Genomic DNA, 22,052 nt, shown 5'->3' on the forward strand with positions numbered 1-22,052 from the left:
TGGGTCTAAAAGGATGAAATGTCAAGTTTATAAGAGCGACGTGATGAGTCTATAAAAAAGTCTGATCAACTTGGCAAATAAAAGTTAAGATATGAGTGGTGCCCAACAGTCCAAAATTATATAATGGAATTTTGGTCGTATACTTTGACGGGTAACACCAAATTTACAGTGTACATGGAAGTAAAATGTAGAAAGTACTGACCGTTGGATTCAAAGTTTATCACATTTGTGTCTTGACTTCGACCAAAAACAAAGTAGATATGGTTGGATTTTATTTGTTAAATAAAGCGGAGACGTTAAAAGAGTTTGGGCATATAAATGTGTGGATGAGAAAGCCGACCAAACTCCTTTATATTTTTTGTTCAGTTTTGTTGCCTAAAATAACAGGGGCAGTAATCATATCTAATACAACCTTCTACTCGACTTAAAAGGACACCACCCTTTTGAGTGATGTTGGAAAATTTAATTGGGACAAGGAGAGAGAAAAAAAAAATGATCGTATTGCATTGGAAAATTTAATTGGGACACGGAGAGAGAATTTAATAGGTTCTGGTGCCGCTCACGATCCATGAGATTACTCAGAAGAGACTCTACTCATTACATTTCCACCAGAAAGCAAACTGAATAATGGGTCTTCCTTGGTACTGCTACTGATGTCATTTTCTTTAGAATGGATTTCAGTTGTATTCGCCGTCAAGTATAAGGGATGTTTCACTTGTATAAACGCCACTTTAACAGGTCCAGACTGCAGTTTTGATGCATCGGAACTTTGAGACAAGCTTGTGCCTGTTAGCAAGCTGCCTTCTTCGGAAAAGTTCTCGCTCGGATTCTCTCCAATGTCTGGACCATCTTCGCAATGCTCAACCAGTTGACTGTTATCACCGTCGTTGGACAGGCCTGACATCAAATCGATCTTATCCTCCTTGACCTCGATTGGAACTTTTTCAGCACTGTGGTTTGCATCTGCCGTTTCGGGAATAGTTTCATCATCTGGCACAAACCAAAAGTTTAACAGGAATCAAGTAAATTATAATTCCATTACATTAAACTACATGAAACCAAAGTTTAAACAAAGAACAAAGTTTTTCACGATGAAAAAACAAAACTTAGACAAAGCTACTATGCACTATTTTTATCTTTGGTTATAAACCAAGTAGATAACCGTAAACCTCTGTTTAACCAAGTTCTTTAGGACTTCATGTAGACTTTTCAAACACTTAAACGAAACCTGAATGAACCTTTAGGAGAAAATTAGTCACTCGTACGACTAAAATTACATCATACTGGAAGATGTGTTTGGAAACATATGATGTATTCCTATCGCTCAAAGATGGATGCATAAGCACAATTAATTATGTTTTTGTGCAGAAACATAGAAGTCCAAAAGGTATTTTTCATATTTTATGAGAACACAGATTTTATTGATACGATACAACTAAAGATACAAGCATGTTGGACAAACCATCCTTTCAAATGTGCAGAACCTCTAACCTACCAGTGGCTAAAGACATCGTAAAAGCCTAAGAATAACTCAAAAACAACATATACACATGAAAGATAGAAATGGAAAAAACTTGATAATCTTTGCTTCCCATCAGTATGTATAAGGAAGAATAGTATATCCTGAAAATGAGAGAAAGTCGAAGCCCCCAATGCCTTCACTGTATAAAAATGCTCATGTCGATGACAGAAAATAATTAGCCAAGCTACTGAGTGTCTTTATCCATGTGGCATAGACAGTATCATACAGCAACAAGCATATAAAGCAGCAAAATCAATCATGTCACATTAGAACAACTAACATTGCAAATGGAGGAAATTAAGATAAGCAAATGGAGGCACAACGTACAGTATGCTGCTCTCCATTGCTGGAATTAATCCAGCGACAGCTGACCAGGAAACTCTCTGGTCCCCAGGGACCAGGTGAACAGAACTGTTCAAGAGAGATAAAGAAATAAAATATCCATGAGTATCCTCACCTCCAAGGATAGACTCGGTGCTTTTATACAGCACAGATGATTCCCCTAAACAAAGATCTCCATCATGAGTTGCAATCTCAGTCTTATGTGTCCTCTCAATCAATTCAAACTTATCTGATTTCCACACACACTCAAGAATGATAATTTCCTCATTTGAAGGGTAAAACTCCCTAAACACCTGCATCAATCTTGCATAAAGAGAACGGTAAAAAAAACATAGATCTAAAAATAATTTGATACCAGAATAATTTTCCAAATAAAAGAAGGGGTCACCTCAAGTCCTCCTTGAATTATCTTGACGGATTGCTGTGTTTGGGAGAGAGAAGAAACCATGTTGAATACTGAAACAGCATCGAGTAGAATCTGTAGAAAATAGAGGAAAAGAAAAGTTCAGCAAATCAGTCCAACTCCAAGAGATGAACTTAAAGCATGACATGTCCTTTTTTCTTTTTTTGTCGGAAAAAAACTTGAATCTTGAAATGTCCAAACTTAGTGATACCACATTCTATCATAAACATTATTACTTCTTTGGATACCTCAATCCCATGTTTAATCACTACCAAATGCTGCTGCAGCATGTACATTTTCCCTTCATCATGATACCACAAACTACCCACTTGGCTATATGACATGTTTAACTAAAGGATAATGTTTTGTTGGATAACTCAGTTCCATGTTCCTACACCTCCAGGTTTGTGGGAATTTATGAATGGGTTCAGAACGTGAACCATCTATACGATAAGAACATGAGCATATTTGCCATAAACTACAGACAGTTAATAAATAATCTGTACAATTCAAATGAAAGAATTATGGGAAAAAAGCTTGGAGTTACTTCTTACTTGTTGAACCAAAACTCGAAGTCGTGCAAGCAGAGCTAACACAGTCAGAGAAAATCCCATGAAGAACGATCGAGCAAGCAACGTAGATATCTCACTGTACAATAGTCAAGATCAACAAATTCACAAGATGCATATGCAATTTATGTTTGGTGATCCAAGGACTGGACTACTGGATACAGAATGGCAATCAGTTTGCAAAATAATAGTTTAAAAACTTAAAATAATCATGCTGCAAAAACAAAGAAAAAAATTGGTCTATGTGAAAAGATAAATCGCAATCTAATACCATGCAAAAATGCTTACAGCTTACTTGGGAAACTAGTTATTAAGATAATTTGACCAAGACAGCAGTTCTCAGACACTACTATGAGACTCGGATGCATTAGACATATGGTAATGTGATAGTCAATTGGACAGCAGTTTTCACATTGGTTCTGATCTTATAAAAGTTACAAGAAAATTCCTATACGTATAACTAGTAGCAAAGGATACATAGCCGCCTTCAACATTGGCTCAACCATCTGCAACAGAAACAAAACACAGTTAACATGTTAGAATAGAGCACGTATTTCATGCTGGACTATCTAACATGGTCCTCATCACAAGCATAGAATCGGTTACAGGATCTAAGTATGCACAACCACACACAGAAAGAAATATGAATAGATAGATCACTTTTCTTTCATAAGCACCTAAGGATATGACACCTGGCATTCAATTGTATCAGACACTCATGTAACATGATTCACAAGTAAAAATATCTTGAAACATGATTCGGGTATCTTCATAAATCAAAAGTAAACAATGTAATGATGTAACCTCACGTTTGGACTCTTCTAAGTTAACATGTTGTATACCTCACATCCTTAAATGAAAGTGAAAGGTTTCTCCGCTTATAGCAAACCCTAGCAGTTAATTGATTTTGCAAAAATTATACAGAATAAAGCATTATTAACCACTATTATGACGCTTATGGGAGGGAAAATTAACAAATCATTTGATGAAAGCAAGAAAGCACCTGTGATAAAAGGCGTGCAGCTCCAAGAAGTCGCTCCATAAAATTATGCTTTCCACTTTCACATTTCCTTCTCTTCAAGCTGTGACACAACGATTTGGCATGTGATTATAATATAAACTATGTAGTCAGGGTAATGAAAGCTTTATGCCTGTTAAACACAGCTGAGATTTCCAATTTAGAAGAGAGAGAAAACTCATTTACCTATGATCCTGATTCATAACAAAAGATAAAGTTAATAAACCAAATAAAAACAATATGTTATACATTTTCCTTCCTTTTAACAAAATAATTACAAATTTCATAATAAACTTTCTTGGAACTCTAATTAAAGTTCAATTATAAGCTGATGAAACGTCTACTCCGCTCTACCTCCCTCCAAAAAAAAAAAATGCAACATACGCTGATGAAACGTCTACTCCGCTCTACCTCCCTCCAAAAAAAAAATGCAGCATCGGATGATAATTGAAATTCATGTTTTACCTTTCTAGTAAATGCAACTTTTGCTTAGGTCTCTTCCCAGTAATACTTTGGAAACAGCAACCCAAAAGTTCCTCCAGTTTAGCTGATTGTAAAAGCCTCAAATCCCTCCTTACCTGATATAAACAAAAGTGAGGCAAACTATGTAATCGCATACAAAACAGTAAAGTAAAACACATAATATATGATTAAATTTTAAAACTTCACCCCCATTAAGCTAGGCAGATTAAAACTTCACCCCCATTAATGCATACCGAAACTTTTCTTGTTCTTCCATAAATTTTCCAGGCAATCAAACAAAAAAGTAAGAAGCTTACAACACAAAAACAGCTAATTTCAAAATTTAAAACCGACTTTAAGACGTTGTGCAACAAAAACCCACCATTCAATTCATCAAATCATGCTTGACACAAGTTTTTTTTATTTTTTTATTTTTTATTTTTTATTTTTTTAACCTAATTTTCCTTCTCTTTCATGAATTTTCTGAGGAACCAAACAAATGGGTAAAAGCATTATGATCATAAAAAGGTGGGGAATTCGAAAACCTTCATAAGGTACTGGAAATAGGACCCGCGCCTGTGCTGGTTCTTGTTCTTGTACACCATTCTTTCTAGGATGGCCGTCTCTGCTTGAAGCTGACCAAGCAAAGATACTAACTTCTCCTCCAGAGCTTCTGCTTCCGCATCCATTGAGTCACTGCAGATTATCATTGTTGAAGAAATTATGATTGAAAATATGTATCATACAGGCATTTAAGCAAACAGTTTGTGTGCAATGGGATCTGAATTTTTGTAGAGTGATTCTACACGGATTTGACCTAAATCTATGGAGACCCAATTTCTCTGAATACCTTTAAAGGGAGCTCAGGCCGCCGTACACGGTGAAGGAGATAGAGAGAGGGGTGGGGGAGGAGTCGGCGGGAGAAGATGGTTGCAGCGGCAACTTCTTCTTCTTCTTATTGTTATTTTATTTTTTTGAAAACTTTTTGAGTTTTTGTTTTGTGATTTTTATTTAAATTTCTCTTAAATAGCCCATTGTTTAGTGGGCTTAAATATGTCTCGGATGGGATATTGGGCTCAGACCTATGTCCAACTCTTTGGCCCAACATCAAACATGGGTTCGAAGACGAGCTTCTTCATTCTCTGGCCTTTTGCATAATACGCTTCACATCTTCAAAACACTTTGTAGCTGATTCATGAAACATTACTTTTATTATGGAAATCGTGCATATTATAAATTATTATGTAGAATATCAATAAAATATGAGATCGATTAGTCATCAAACTGTATTTAAATTGATAGTTGGATTGATAAAAATATTATGAACTATCTCTCTATTTGTTCTTTATTTGTTATAATTGATTAACTAAACAATCTTAATTTTAATTATTTTTGCATAAATAAAATTTACAAAATTAAATTATAATATAAAAAGTCCGACCATACACGCGAAATTATGTGAATCAGTCATTTTGAGGAAAAATTCATTCATAATTCGTGTAGCCAAGCATTGTTGATTTTTGACGTGGTTTCTCCATTTTGGCAAGCTCATTTTTCTTCTTTGATGAGGAGTATGAGGCAATATTGGCTATCCATATTGGTGACCCCACATTCCGCGATAGGTTAATTTGGCCCCCTTGATAAGCCGGGCAAATATTTTGTTAAATCGGGCTACCATTGGATGCATTCTAGAATGTTACCTCGGATAAATTACAGATCATCTTCGTCTTATACCACTACGGTGGAACTCTGGAAATTGGTGTGGCAACTTCAAACCCTTCCGAAGCTCAGGAATTTTATGTGGAAAATGTTGCACAATGCTATAGCTACCATGGCGGCCCTCTATCAGAGGCATTCGCCCTCCTCACCTCTTTGCCCTCTTTGTCATTCCCAGGAGGAAACGGTTGAGCACCTTTTTCTCCTTTGTTCGTGGGCGGAAACTATTTGGTTTGGTGGTATATTAAACTATAAAGCTAATCGAGCTGAGATTACTACTTGGGCAAATTGGTTCTTGGCAATCACCAGGGTGGGTGCACATTTGAAAAATGATAGAGATCGACTACTAACTTGGGTTGTGTTTTCTTGTTGACATATTTAGAAGGAGAGGTGTGGCTTTGTCTTCCAACAAACGCAAATCATTCATTCGCAGGTGATGGCTGCAATTTCAGCAAATGTTCAAGCTTTTCGCGAGGCTTTGAGCAAGTCCTCGGATATCTTGGTACATGGCAGTGTGGTGCAGAGCCGGCCTCCCCAGCATAGGCAGGCACGGTGGTAGCAACCATGTTCTCCATATGTTAAAATTAATGTTGATGCCAATTGGGTTGATACTTTGCATGAGGGGTTCATTGGGGTGGTGGTGAGGAACTCTATGTGTACTTTTATTACTTCTCAGAGGTTCCATTTTCAGGCCCCTTGTGTTCAGGCTGCTTCGTGGTTATGAGTTGGGTCACTCTTTGGGTCTCACTAGTGTGGTTATTGAATTTGATTCCTTGCAGTCTATTTCGTGTTTACAGGGTAGCATAAAAAATGGCAGGTGGGAGGCGTTTCCAATCTTATCCAAGTGCAGGCAAGTTGGTAATTCCTTACATGACTGTCGCTGGTCTTGGATTCCAAGATCAGCCAATATGTCAGCCGATAGGTTGGCGTCCTAATGCTATGTGGAGATGTGTGACTTTATTTGGGTTGACCAACCCCCATCTTCACTTGTTCATGTACTTAATAAAGATGGACTACCTTGCCCACATTAGTTTTATTCGGTTGTGCAAGGGGTGACGCTCCTACTTCCTAGTAGTGTCGAGTTTTCTTCCCCTTGCACTTCCGGCTTTGTTTTTTGGTTGTTTGCCTCGTTGTGGCTTTTGGTATATGCTTTGGCATCTTTGCCCTGGTTATGAATTCCAGTTTACCAAAAAAAAAAAAAAAAAAAAACCACTTCCTCTTCTACCATCACAAGTGAATGATATGAATTTTTTTATCATTTTTTCTCTATTCTCGTAGTTTCCAAAATCACAAGTAAAAGAGAAGCTACTAAATGAAGGAAGTTGAGGTTTTACCATAAATCTAATACGTAATATAAAAAGAAGTTCAATTACTTATAACATGTAAGGTCCCTCACTTTTTCACTATGAGATTTATACTCTCAACAATACCCCTTCAAGTGCGGCAAATTTTCAAGCATAATACATTAATATGAGCATGTGGTTGTTGAACTTCAAACATAAGTCAACCTGTTCTAATATTGAGAAAGAAATTGAAGTTTCACAATAAAGATTAGGGAACTTTAATGAAAAACTCATGGTACTGTTCATTTTAACGAAAAACCACATTTTTACACTAAAAAGTCAATCATGGTACTATTCACTACCCTTTATTTTGTCCTTATCTTTAAAACTCAAAGTTTTCAAGCTCTTTTCATTAGTTTTTCTTAAAAATTAATTAACAATATAGTTAAGGGAAATGTTATTGGCACTCCAAAAAACTCATTCTACACTTCTCACAAGTGTATTTTTCTTTCCTAATATAGAAAATTTGAAGTATAAAATAAGAATTTTGGAATGCTAATAACAATTCCTTATAATTAATACCTTATTTACTTATGAACATATAAATTTATTTTCATTTTCTCGATATGAAATTCATACGCTCAAAATAAAATTGTTCATGGACTTCTAGATGAGTTTCTCTCATTTTGATCAGTAAGAACTTCCAAATGTTTTTTTCTTTCTAGAACAAGTGTTGATGTGCAGTATAAACCACTGTTATTTGGGTCCCATGAATGAATAACTCAATTTGAAAATTCAATATAAAGAATAAGCACCCTCCTTCAAGCTCATCTTCTCGTTCTTTTGTAATGTGTGTCACCACTTGTCTTGACTCGAGCATGGCACTGAAATTCGAGTATATCTAATCTAGGACAAAGATTGTCTGCCCTTCTTATTTTTGTGCCCTCCCGTGCCTTTTTGTTTTGTGTGGTCACGATTAAGCCACGTCAACATTTTATATTACTATTTATTTTTGTCTTATTATCTCTATAAAAAAATAATATAAAATGTTAACATGACTTAATCATGACCATACAAAATAGGAGGGCACGGGAATAAGGAGGGCAGACAATCCTTGTCCATCTAATCGACATTCCTTTCTAGTTTTGCTTTTTCCCCTTTTGACTGTTTGGTGTTAGATCTTATCTTATCATAGATTTTGTTCTTTTGTTAAATCTAACTCATATCCAGTTAGTTGTTTTGAATCTGATGTTGTATTGTTAACCACCATTTTGCAAAATGATTTTATTGTAGAAATTCATATCTTTTCTTCGAGGATCATTTTAGTCTAATCAATATTATTATGATTTATATAGCAACTGAAATATCACGATTTATAATTTCACAACATAATATATTACATAATAACTTGGTCATCATTTATAATTCGAAGTTTTATTGACATTTCACAATTTGTTATTACACCTCTTTAAAATTTGGGAGTATTAAATAATTTATATGACCTAATATGAATAACAATTGAAGACATAAAGTTTTTAAAACAATTTTGTTTTCTTTGTACACCCCCTTGCCCAACATAAGATAAACTTGCATCCAAAAAACCATTTTCTTCAAGCTCTCAGGTTTATTGTCACCATCTTAGTAGAACGAAGTAAACTTAACCGTAAAGACACAAATTATGAAATATGTTGTTTAAAAAAGTTTATAGTTAGTAAATGGAACATAAAATCAGTTGTTCAGAGTCTCTACACGAGGTATGGTTTCATTTTTTTTTCGTTGTGCATTAGTTTTAACGATGTTCATACTATTGGTCGTAGAGTATGACTGTGATGATGTTTTAATTCTATTCCATGAGTAGTTCAAAATTATCACTTTTAGAAGAAAAAAGATTTATCTATTAATAATCAGTATTCTCTATATTTTTTAATTGTAGTTTGGTAGGACCAATTATATACACTCCACCCTAACTCCAAGAGCCATGACCATGACTTGGCACGATCGAAGACAAACATCAAATATATTGGTTTGGTGAGAAATTAGAATAATAAAATTGGTAAGTGGTTATAGTCGTATTAGCTGCACAATTAGAATATTAGCTGCATTATATAGACGTACGAAACCATTTGACCTAATTTATAACCCAACCCTATAGGCTATAGGTACTTCCCAACCAAATGAATATTGCTGATTAAACTATACAATTTAATTAACAAATCAAATGACGGTAAGATGGTCATTAACATATGCTTGGATTATTGGACTAATTAACCCTAAAAAATGTAAAATAGTTATACTTTTTCTCAACCATATTCATAGGTGAACTAAACTACAGAAACTGCTACTAATATTGCATAAAATTAGCTGCAGAAAAACTTGAAAGTTGTACCAGATCTCTACTTTTGAGAGGCAAAGCATGGAAAGTATCAAATGTTGCACTTTCAGATAGTCCAAGCTGTTATCGATCATCAAAACCTAGCTAGCTTCGAACAATTTGCATGAGCATTGGGGTATTTTCTTTTGACAAATGCTAAGGGACTATTAATAGTGGGACTCTTCATGTACTATCATCTCACTGTTTAGTGTCAATTATCGTACCAACATTGTATAACATTGTGAAAAAAAAAAAGATGACGTCAAAGAGTGGGACTCTTTATAAAAAGTTCCACTTTTGAGAGCGTCCCCTAAGCATTTATCTTTTCTTTTATATCTAATTATTTTATTCTTGTTGGTTAGTGATGAGAAGTTTGTGTTTGGTATCAAATTACTAATATATATTATATGTTGTAATTGCCAACACCCCAAACCCTAAACGATGAAGCACATAGAATTCCATAATATTGTTTCCGATGGAGAAATGTCTAATATCATAAAATAAAATAAATTCTATTCAGCAACCATGCATTATATAGAATTATAGACATGTGTATAACGTACTTATAATTTGTAGCAATTCCACTAATGCATTTCAAATTTAAGAATAATTTGATTACTTAACTCATGTTTTTAATTTATTGTTATTTTTTTTTCTACCATAGGCTCATGAGTTTAATGTTATTTGTTCTTTTTTTCCGGTCAACAGCTCTTATATCCTCATATACCCAACCTTTTACTTGATTGTACAAAAATATATTTACACAGGTAAAACTGTGTAGGGCTTGCGTTAAGTCACACAACCAGTCAACACATTTAAATTGATATCAAACTCGTAATTTATTGAAGTTGAACCTAACTGACTTATAACTCCAAACAAGGATAAAACTGTGATGAACTTTTCTTAATTTACAATCAAGTTTTGAAGTTTAATAATAATTTGATGAATATACCAAGTGGTTGATTGCCTTGGTAGTGATAAAAAGGGCACTAATACCTTATATTGTAATAGAATTATAGTGGATTTCATGCAATTTTCCATCAATATATTTACTTTTAGGATCCATACCTTCATGTTTGTAACCTGACATTAACATTATTAATATAGTGTGTGAATTACTAAAAAGTGAAAGGTTACACAATAATTATCAACTTTTACAGTCCAATAATAATAAAGGAAAACTAATGAAAAAGGCTTGAAAACTTTGAGTTTTAATGATAAGGACAAAATAAAGGGTAAAGTAAATAGTACCAGGATTGACTTTTTAGTGTAAAAATGTGGTTTTTCATTAAAGTGAACAGTACCAGGTGTTTTTTGTTAAAGTTCCCTAATAATAATAAGGTTATAATTAATAACACATTATGATATTGTTATTACTAGAATAAAATTGGTGTTTACATTGTGGATGTCCTATTACACTATCAATGTAGAATATTATATGTGAACCTGATTACATTACAAAAGTATCGTTCAAAGTAAAAAGTATCGAGGTATCTTTTTTTTGTTAAAAATACTGTAGACTAAACCCATAAAAAATAGTACATTCGCCGAAAGGGTAAAGAAGAATTCATTGAGACAAAAAAAAAAAAAAAATGAAGAAAGTATTTCTTTTTAATTACTTTCTCTAAATTCTGAAATTAATGGTGAAAAAACATGAAGAAGCAAAGGGTTGGGGGCTGAGGTGGGGTTTTGAGTCATTGTGATGGGGTTCAAAGTTTTCTCCTTTATTCGGAAAAGTCTGAAATTCCCTTGATCTAGATCCACCAACCAAACCAACACAGATGTCTATTTCTTTTTGTTTATGTCAGGAAGGAATCATGCCATCTAAGCTATGATCTATCATTTTGCTAATTAATTAGTTTTAAGGAGGAAAGTGTTACTGTACAATACCATTTATCAATGTGGCTAAAACTATGTGCTAACTGTGATCATAATATAATCGAACTGATAAGCTCATGCGTAGGATGAATGCTCTTAATTAATTAAATTATACGTTCTTTTAATAAAAACAATTAGTTGGTAAGGACGACTTACAGTTTGAAATCGAGTTTAAGATGATTAAAAGGGATCAAATTTTGATTTCAAGTACATATACATATAAATGATTATCAATCGTTGATGTACGTACATGTATTACTAATTAAGTTTCACAAACATCGATTAACAATTTGTAGTGGCACGTCGGACTAAAAACAAACACATGCAATACTTTTAAATAAAATAGTGGTGTGATATCCACGCACTTTTTTACTTCTCACACACCATTCTAATTTTAGGCCTTGGATTAGATGAATTAAAGAAAATCAAATGACTGAAATTAACAAGAGGTGTGTGAGAAGTAAAAAAGAATATATGGATAGCACATCCCATAAAATATGGAAACGGCTTGCCAAATGTTTGCACTCCATTTTCAATTTCTCATTTTGTTTTTTCTTTTATGGAAGAAGGGGAAATTTTGGACTTCCCAACCAGCACGTGAAATTGCATCAAATACTTATTTAGGAAAACTGTTTGACCCCTCTTTACATATACAAAGTCATTCTTTTTTATGTAAAAGCGTGTAACAGTTTATTGTATAAACGTTATAATTAAAATTCGTTACTCTTTATTATTATTTAAAAGTTAGTTTTAGAACTTATATTTGATTTGAAAGTAATTTAGTCATTTATATAAATCAAATAAATTGATTGTTTATCATAAAAATGTTATTTGTAACCATAAATGTCAATTTATTCCAACACATATGAATGATTAGACAATTTTCAAATCGAATAAGGGTTTCAATTACAACGTTTTAACAATGAAATAGTATAATGTCACCGGAGCCAAGTATTGTCGATAAATATTAAAAGGTCGCATTCTTCTTTTTCTTATCCAAACCACCTTACATATAAGCTTACTTGTGCTCTGTGCATATCCACAAAATTTTATTCCTTTTATAAAAAGTTTAATTTAATTTATCATCCCCCCCACACACCACTTTGTCCTTTCCCACCGAAATGACCATAACACCCATCGCAACCACACACAATATTTTACACCCTAGACGCATGTTTTTACCAAAACACCCTTACGTGCGAAGTATTCAAGAAGCCGGCATTTTGGACTGTATTGGCAAATCCACAATAAAATACCGGTCAACCGTCCATCACCCCCCTCCGCAGGCTGCTACTCAGTCTCCTTCCGACCTTCCTACCATTTACAGTTGTTTGTTAAAAAGATCATCACGTTTTATGCTTCCTACCAAATTACCAAACACAGAAAATCATGACAAATTCCAAATTCAATGTTCACAACTACTCGTGAAGATTACTACAAAAGATGAAACTGCAGCTTAGTCGAAAAATTGTTCACGTTAATTTTAGGTGGTGCATACTCGACCGGGTTTCGATTATCCGGGGGTTTTTCAGATTCATCTGGGACAGGCTTCTTGCTTGTTCGATAGGGAAGCCGGCGGCCAGGTACCGGAGATTGCCCAGCGGAGCTTTCTCGCCGCCACCGGAAGTTTTGGAGGGAGTTATGGTGGTGGACAATCCCACAAGTACTAGTTGTAACGTGTATGAGACGGATGCGGATTTGGTGAGCTTGAAGATCAGTTTGCTGGGTGATTGCCAGATTGGAAAGACAAGTTTTATGGTAATTATATAAGTAATTTATGGCTTAATTATGATTTGTTAATTTGGTTGTTGGCTAGCTATAGTCTTATGTTAATAATGATGATTTTTATTAATTTTTTCTTCTTTTTCCTTTTCGTTCTTGAAGAGCAAATATGTTGGGGATGAGCAAGAAGATAGATATTTGCAGATGGCAGGAGTAAATTTGATGGATAAAACGTTGATTGTTCAAGGCGCTCGGATTTCGTTTAGCATTTGGGATGTCGGAGGTATGCACAGATATGCGTGAAAAATGTTCTATTATCAGACAATCAGACGGTATGATGTATTTAATTTGTTGTTCTGCGTTCTTTGTAGGTGACCAGAGTTCGATAGATCATGTTCCAATAGCCTGTAAAGACGCAGTAGCAATTTTGTTCATGTTTGATCTTACTAGTAGGTGCACACTAAACAGGTCAGCTCATAATTTTCTGATATGTGACATTTTAACTCAAATTGTTCAGCAGTTAATAATACTAATAGAAATTGGTGTTTTTTGTTGTTGTTCTTGCAGTGTTATTGGATGGTACTGTCAAGCAAGAAAATGGAACCAGGTACTGTTTACAGTTTATCTTTTACAGGATTATAATTGGGTAATTAAATTTAGAGGCATCCTTAGTTAATTAGCCAATGATCACTGTTAGCAATGTCAAAATTTATGGCCACCTTTAAAAGTTAGTGCAGAATTTGTACTTGGCTAGAAAAAGGACTCTGAACCATCATGGATAGTGAGGATGAAATTTAAATTCATGTTTCACACGGCACATTTTAGATTTGATTCTTGACATTGGTGAATTGCACGTTAGTAGTCAATGGAGGTTCAAATGTCTTTATGAGTCTTCTCGACCTCTAAAAATATGGACTGTCGTGGTAAAGTCACTAACTGGTTTTATTTTTTATAGAAAAATAAAAGGACTCCTGAAATGTTGTTATTATTAATGACACTGAAATTATTTCTATGTAGTTATCTAATTAAGTTCGTACTTTCTGTTTGTTAACTTGCAGACAGCAATTCCCATACTAATTGGGACCAAATTTGATGATTTTGTGAGACTTCCTCCAGATCTGCAATGGACAATTATAACCCAGGTACTCAAATTTCCTGCAAATTTTGATTAAAACTGATACTACCTAGAGGGAAAAACAAAATTGATATCGTGAATGGGTTAGTCTTAATAACTACTAATCTGATAATTTAGTTTTCAAAGTGTGACATGTGGAGCAGAAGGTTTTGGATAATAAATATTTTTGAAGACTTGGGGGTCTTCTCCTGTCAATTCATAGGATTGACACATGCCTAACTCATGCTTCTCTTTTCGCGTCAAGATTTTGCATAAAAGCCCCACTCGTTGACTAAATTTAGCATAAAGCCCCACTTGTTGGCTAGATTTTGCACAATGGATCATAGATTTATATATAAATATATATTGCAGGCCAGGGCTTATGCAAAGGCTATGAAGGCGACCCTTTTCTTCTCGAGTGCAACCCACAACATCAATGTGAACAAGATTTTCAAATTTATCTTGGCCAAGCTTTTTAATTTGCCATGGAAAGTTGAGAGAAATTTGAATATTGGAGAGCCAATCATCGATTATTAAAATTTAAAAGTGTATTTTCTTTAGCCACTCATTCCGTGTACATATTTTCAGGATAAAAAAGAGAAATGATAACCACATGCATACTTTGTTCATTGTTTTCGATTGATTTATTCAATCGGATGAACTGAAATAAGGAAGAGTGTGTTAGAGTACAAAAATATTATGTGGTTATTAATATCATTTCTCGAAATATAGAGAAAGGATTTATGTTGTTTTGTGTGTAGAGCTCACCCCTATCTATCATGTTATATGGTGATTAATCACATAATGATAGAAGAGAGAGAGGTGGTAGCGTGGTTTCTTTTTGCAGTGAGTTTGTTATGGTTGTTGCAGTGAGTTTGTTCACGCAAAGTTACAAAAACAATAATAATAATATTATGATTGTGTCTGAAGAAAAATGCTTAGGCCATCTCTAACCGAGGGTTGGTCAGAGGGCTCGTTTTAGCCCTCTGGCCCTCCAAGATTCTCCAAGATATTAATATTTTAATAAACAGTACATGGCCATATTTGCCTTCGTCTCCAACCGAGGGCCAAAGGGCCAGAGGGCTCATTTTAGCCCTGTCATAAAAAATCGTCTCCAACCGAGGGTCAAAGGGCCATAAGGCCAAACATAATTTATTATTTAAATTTAAAAACTACAACAACTTAAATTTAAAAACAACAACTTATATTTAAAAACTACAAATTGAATTTAAAAACTACAAATTAAATTTAAAAACAACATTAACTTAAATTTAAAAATTACAACGACTTAAATTTAATATCCATAATCAACATCATCTTCATCATCAGCCATTGTAGGAATATAGTCAGAGGTAAACAATTGCCGCTGAGACATAATTTCCTTTTTTTTCCTATCAAAATAGGCCTTACTCATTGGAGTGTAATTCGAAGTGTTCTTTTCCAAATTCTTATCATCCATCTCTTCTTGTATTTGTTTGGCCCGTTCTTCATGTCTACACTTCCTTTCTTCCGCCTCAAGGGCATTTTGCTCTGCCAGTAATCGCAATGAGGCCGCCACTTCATGTTGAGCGGCGTAATCAGCATTTGCCTGACCCTTTTCCCTCAACCTTCGGGCCTTGTTTCGTCCCATAGCCCTAGGTAAAGAACTTTCGGACGGAGTCGGATTTTCTACCCTTGTTTGTTGAATGGTAGGAGATCCATCTTCATTCATATCTACAGAGATGAAGATGTAGCTCCCAAAGGATCCACTCTATGTTGACATCTTCAAATAACACCCACCCTTTACAAATTTCCCAACAACCGTGAAACTGAAAGGGTTTTGAGCTGCCCTCCATATACAATTCCTCCGCTTGGCGTACCTAGAAAATATAATTACAAAAATTTTAGGAAATTAATTCACGAAATTAAATGTAATATAATGACATATAATTACAAAAATTAAATGTAATATAATTAAACATTTAAAATAAACTGTGAAAACACTAACTTCGTCATAGTAATTGGTGTCGCTTTCATGTCTACTTGCTGCTGCTAATAGTGCTTGATGCCATTTATTCAAACTTGGATGAAGATGTTTCTTCCATCTTGAAGAACAACTTTCGTGGTTTCAGGTATTCGGTGGAATGGTGCCTTCGTAGAACTCTAAGTATTTTTTGGACACACGAGTCCAAACACCTTCACTTGTTTGAGAAATCCCCCTCACACTATCTTTTGAGACCCATCTATAAGCCTTGCAAAGAGCTTCATCTTCTTTTCGGGTCCAAGCCCTACCTTTCATTGCAGATGAGGCCATTTTTTTTTGAAAAAAATGAAGGAAATATTGAAGGAAATTATTGAAAAAATATTGAAGGAAATTATTGAAAAATTGAAACAAATATTATAGATGAAGGAAATATTGGAAAATATATTGAAGGAAATATTGAAGGAAATATTGAGAAATATATTGAAGGAAATATTGAAAAATATTAAAGAAGGAAATATTGCAAATGAAGTGAAGAATTGAAAGAACTTCACCATATTTATAGAAGAAAAGAAATGTTTAAAATTAAAAAAAAAAAAACAAAAAAACCCAACGGCTAGCTGACTCAGCTAGCCATTGTATTCAAAAAAATTTCAAACTATTAACCGACACTAATAGTAAAACTATAAAAAATAAGAATTTCTCTTTAATGCTGTCGGTTATAACCGACAGCAATAGGAAAACTATATAAAAAAAAAATAGCCAGCCAGCCAGCCCTTTGGCCCTTTGAAATTCCGTGGGGCCCTCCCAGATTCCAGAGGCCTCTGGCCTAGCCCTCGATTGGAGACGGTTTTAGGGCTATTTTCGGCTCTCTGGCCCTCTAGACCCTTCGGTTGAAGATGACCTTAGTTCCTTCCTACAGGCCAAATTAATTCGGCAGTAAATATTCATATGCCATAAATTATAGGGGAAATTTGGAAAAATAACCAAATTTTAGACCCCATATAGAATTATAGCCACCATTTTAATTTTATGATAATTATAACCAAAACTTGATGTAAAAGTACTAATATACCCTTAATATTAGGGTTTCTCACAACAACCAAAACAAAATTTTTAACTATCCTAAAATGAGAAATTAATCTTCATCACTTTTTTGTTTTCACTATTCACTTTGCATATGCAATTTCGTATTCTTTCTTCATCAACTGGAAAAATATATTGGAATGTATGCAATTTAGTCAGTGAAACACTAAATCGAAGTATCTAATTACAAAAATAATAATTAGCTATGGAATTAGTACCTTCTGAAGAACATTCTCATAGGTTGTCTTGCTAATTAAAGAGAAAGTTAATTCAGTGGCCTCAATCTGCAATAATCCTCAACATTTTAAGGTAGTTTAAAGGTTGTGTTGTGGTTGTTATGAGAAACCCTAGTATTAAGGGTATATTAATACTTTTACATCAAGTTTTGGTTATAATTATCATAAAATTAAAATGGTGGTTATAATTCTATATGAGATCTAAAATTTGGTTATTTTTCCAAATTTCCCAAATTATAGTTGATTCGAGTATAAGCACGACTGTTTACTTGGAAGTCAACCAGTGTTTGATGGTTTGTTCAGGCAAATTAGAAACAGAAAGCAGATGTTTAAATAATCAATTTTCCACTTAATTCAAGCGCATCCTTCCTTAATTTAGATACCTAAATTAAGGAATGTGTCTCCATTTAGGCTAGAACTGATGTACAATAAAATTGGGATAGACCAGAAGGTGAACATTAATGAAGATGTAAGTAAAATAAACTATTCGTTGTTGTAGGCCTATTTAACCGAAGAATTATAGAGAGCGAGAAAAAGGTGTGGCGGCAAGGAGACAGAAATTTGGTGAATTTTGAGGTGTTTGTTATGCCTTTATTTATAGTACCAGGAAAGGTAATTTCTTGACCCTTTAGGTATACAACTGAATACGACAATATCTAAAAGATTTTACATAATCACAATTGATTTACGCAATCACATTCATAACTAAATAAGGTCTGCAAACTCCCACTTGAGTGTGAAAGTACTTAAACAAAACATTGCATCGATGTTATATAGTTTCTAGAAACTTAAAAAACTCCGAGCAATATTTTCACTAACGGTAAAATTTTGAATGTAATATCAACGACCTGAACTGTTCATCTTCCTGCATCTTCTAAAAGATCGTGTTTTCAAAATTAAAAAAAAAATCTGAAAAACAAAATTTGGTGAGAAGAATTGACTGTAAATGTAAACGACAATTAACGGTTAAATTTCGATCTGTAGTTTATGTGATTGTAGTAGCGAATTTCGAAGTTGACCATTCACGAAAGTTGTAAAGCTTGTCATTATGAGGGTTTATATATATATTTTTATATTATTCACACTTTTGCATTAACTAATATTTATTTGATACTTGAAAGACAAATGTGTTTTTATGTTTTGAAGTAATATTTATGTACCAATGTCGCAAGTATATACAAATTTAGTATTATATTTTCATTTGATTATTTATTGGTTTTAAATATATTTTGTTTAATAGGTAACGGGTTTGGTCATATTATCTGTTAATAGGTTGGATTCGGGTCGAGTTCGGGCCGGGTCATATTACCCCCTTTTAATGGGTGTTACATGACACGACCCATTAAGATATTGCGTATGACATGAAAACGGCATGAACACGAAAAACACGACATGAATGCCAGGTTTAGCATTGAGTGATCACCACCTATGGGTATTCGTAAGAGTGACTTTGTTTGGTCAATCTGCATTGGGGACCACTTCTTGCTTGGTTACTTATTGTAGGTTTCGATCGAGTTGTGTCGCTCTAGCTCTAGTTTTCAACATATTTATGAACTATAGATTTAAGAACCTTTGTGGATTGATTTAGAAAAGTTGTTGGCTATCTGGTTGAGTTCTTTGGGATTTCCAACGAGTTTGATTATGATTTTATAAGCTATGGTTTTATAATTGATATTTAATCACTAAGATCAATAGATTTATTCTACGATTATTATATACGTTGAATTATTGTCAATCACATGAGTTTAGCAACTTATCCGGGTTGTTGCTTAGTGGGGTAGTAGTTCAGAGACCACCGAGTTTGGGCATCTAGGTTCCTTGTATTATTTTGGGATTTATATTTTAGAATCTACGGACATGGCTTGGTCCTAGTGAGGGTTTGTATATTATGGGTGTATAGACTTTCGTATATTTTTGTGGGAGAGAACCTGTGGATGCAAATTTCTTCTTCCTTGATCTTGGACAAAATTGCACCAACAAAATAAATAACACCTTTGGTTATGGCCACAAGCCTCACGCGCCTACGATGAATGGGAGGGGCTTTGGCCGAAGAACCTCCGATGCCAAAGTTAGAATTTAGAGAGAAATAGTTGTAGACATCGAAATTTCAGTAAATAAATGTTGACCGATAAATCAAAGTGTCAACGCTCATGTATTACATAAATTTTACACGTAGCGTGTGACTCAACGAAAATTGAAATAAGTTGGAAAAGTCATCAAATAGGACACGTGTCAACACCTGGCAGAAACGACTTATTTCATCTGGAATATTATATTCAAAATTAGGCCTTGGAAAATTCTATAAATACAAGCCCATTTCATTCATTTGAAGGGAGGAATTTCATATTACACCTTGAAGCTCTGAAGCTCTGAAACTCCGAAGCTCTCAAGCATCCAGGTTCCCGAAGAATCGAGAAAGCTCTCTTCGTTCTTCGTTCATCGTTCTTCCAAGATCAAGCCCAAACGGCCCTTTGGATCAACAATCATCCACCAATTCAAGATCAAGCCCCGACGGCCCTTGAAGAAAGTGTTCTTCGTTCTTCGTTCATCGTTCTTCCAAGATCAAGCCCAAACGGCCCTTTGGATCAACAATCATCCACCAATTCAAGATCAAGCCCCGACGGCCCTTGAAGAAAGTGTTCTTCGTTCTTCGTTCATCGTTCTTTCAAGATCAAGCCCCGACGGCCCTTGAAGATCCGTCCATCACTGTTCTTCAAGATCAAGCCCAAACGCCCTTGAAGATCTGCTCATTACCGTTATTCAAGATCAAGCCTCAAACGGCCCTTGAAGAAACATTCATCCTCAAGATCAAGCCCCAACGGCTCCTTGAAGATCCGCTCAAATCCACCTCCAAAGATCAAGCCCACGACCCTTTGAAGAAACTTCCAACAGTTCATCCAAGATCAAGCCTTGACGGCCCTTGGATCAACGAAATATCCACCAATCAACACCTTACGGAGATCGAATCAGAGGATCAAAATAGAGAGAGATTGTAACCCAAAATCATCAAATACATAATACTTTGTTTGTGCACGTCGTTTCTTGTCTCTTTCGTTTCAGGAATTTTCCGTGTTCACAAATTGGCACGCCCAGTGGGACAATCTCTGCCTCTCATCTCTTTCTCCAAAATTCAAGCGCACTTCGAAAATTAATGGCATCAAGGAAGGCTCAAACTGTTCCCGCAACCGGCGCAAAGAACAAGAGCGTCCTCGTCGCAAGTGGTGTCACTTTGGGCATCACGACTCGAAGCATGGCAAGAGCTACTTCTGCCACCTCTTTCACCTCTGCATCAACTCTGCCAAAGGGACAAGAGTACCCCAGGCGCGAGCCTATGATCACCTTAGCCTCACTAAGGGCACCAAAGGGGGAAAGACCAAGGGAATACTCCGAATCCATGCTCCCCGATGACGATTCAAGCGGCAGTTCAGCCATGCAAGTCATGACCGCTGGAGCAACTTCAGTCGAGGAACAGCTTGCTCAAATGAATGAAGCAATCGCAAGACTAACTCGAACTGTGGAAGAAAAAGACTTGCAAATTGCGGCATTAGTCAACCGACTGGAGGCGCAGGACAGCGAGAAACCCGACCCAGAGGATGATCCACTAAAGGGAGGAGCTGGCGGAGACGAAGAACCCCCGGTGAAGAAAATCGATGGGAAGCCGAAACCAGACCAAGCAGCGGCACTCATGGGATCTCTTTCTATCCAGCAGCTGCAAGAGATGATCACCAACACCATCAAGGCACAGTACGAAGGGAGCTCATATACCTCCGGGTTGTACTCAAAGCCGTATTCAAAGAAGATCGACGCCCTAAGGATGCCGAGGGGTTATCAACCACCAAAGTTCATGCAATTTGATGGAAAGGGAAACCCGAAACAGCACGTTGCCCACTTCGTTGAAACTTGCAACAACGCAGGAACCGAAGGGGACTACCTCGCCAAGCAGTTTGTGCGCTCGCTGAAAGGAAACGCCTTTGAGTGGTACACGGATCTGGAGCCTGAGTCTATCAACAGTTGGGAGCAATTGGAGCGGGAATTCCTCAATCGCTTCTACAGCACCCGCCGCACTGTGAGCATGCTAGAACTAACAAGCACAAAGCAGTGGAAGGACGAGCCAGTCATGGACTACATCAACCGATGGCGTAATCTAAGCCTCGACTGTAAGGATAGACTCTCCGAGATTTCTTCAATCGAGATGTGCATCCAGGGCATGCAATGGGGTTTACAATACATCCTTCAAGGTATCAAACCACGAACTTTTGAAGAATTAGCCACCCGTGCCCACGACATGGAGTTGAGCATCGCCCACCATGGAAAGAAGAAGCCAATCACCGATTTGAAAAGGGATAAGGTGTTCACTTCAAGAGCAGACA

The 22,052-nt window shown here is 35.5% G+C and overlaps 2 protein-coding genes across 3 annotated transcripts; one reads left to right on the top strand and one right to left on the bottom strand.

The window, feature by feature from the left end:
* Positions 1–483: 483 nt before the first annotated feature.
* Positions 484–5,340, bottom strand: LOC103448511 (uncharacterized). 2 transcript variants are annotated; one of them, XM_008387771.4, is made up of 9 exons: positions 5,167–5,340; positions 4,862–5,012; positions 4,320–4,432; positions 3,840–3,918; positions 3,314–3,342; positions 2,822–2,915; positions 2,253–2,342; positions 1,980–2,157; positions 484–990 (listed from the first exon to the last, which is right to left on the bottom strand). In XM_008387771.4, exons 2-9 carry the CDS (start codon positions 5,003–5,005, stop codon positions 575–577), a joined length of 1,143 nt encoding a protein of 380 aa, XP_008385993.2. In that variant the 5' UTR covers positions 5,006–5,012; positions 5,167–5,340; the 3' UTR covers positions 484–574. The 2 variants fall into 2 exon arrangements, with proteins under 2 accessions (XP_008385993.2, XP_028944762.1); XM_029088929.2 differs by having other exon boundaries at positions 1,850–2,157; positions 5,167–5,316.
* A 7,459-nt stretch (positions 5,341–12,799) lies between these two features.
* On the top strand, positions 12,800–15,148 carry LOC103448510 (septum-promoting GTP-binding protein 1). Its single transcript, XM_008387770.4, has 6 exons — positions 12,800–13,322; positions 13,449–13,569; positions 13,658–13,754; positions 13,854–13,893; positions 14,345–14,428; positions 14,773–15,148. Exons 1-6 carry the CDS (start codon positions 13,008–13,010, stop codon positions 14,935–14,937), a joined length of 822 nt encoding a protein of 273 aa, XP_008385992.2. The 5' UTR covers positions 12,800–13,007; the 3' UTR covers positions 14,938–15,148.
* The last annotated feature ends 6,904 nt before the right edge of the window (positions 15,149–22,052 follow it).

Source organism: Malus domestica, chromosome 11 (genome assembly GCF_042453785.1).
Source record: "Malus domestica chromosome 11, GDT2T_hap1".
Taxonomy (NCBI): Eukaryota; Viridiplantae; Streptophyta; class Magnoliopsida; order Rosales; family Rosaceae; genus Malus; species Malus domestica.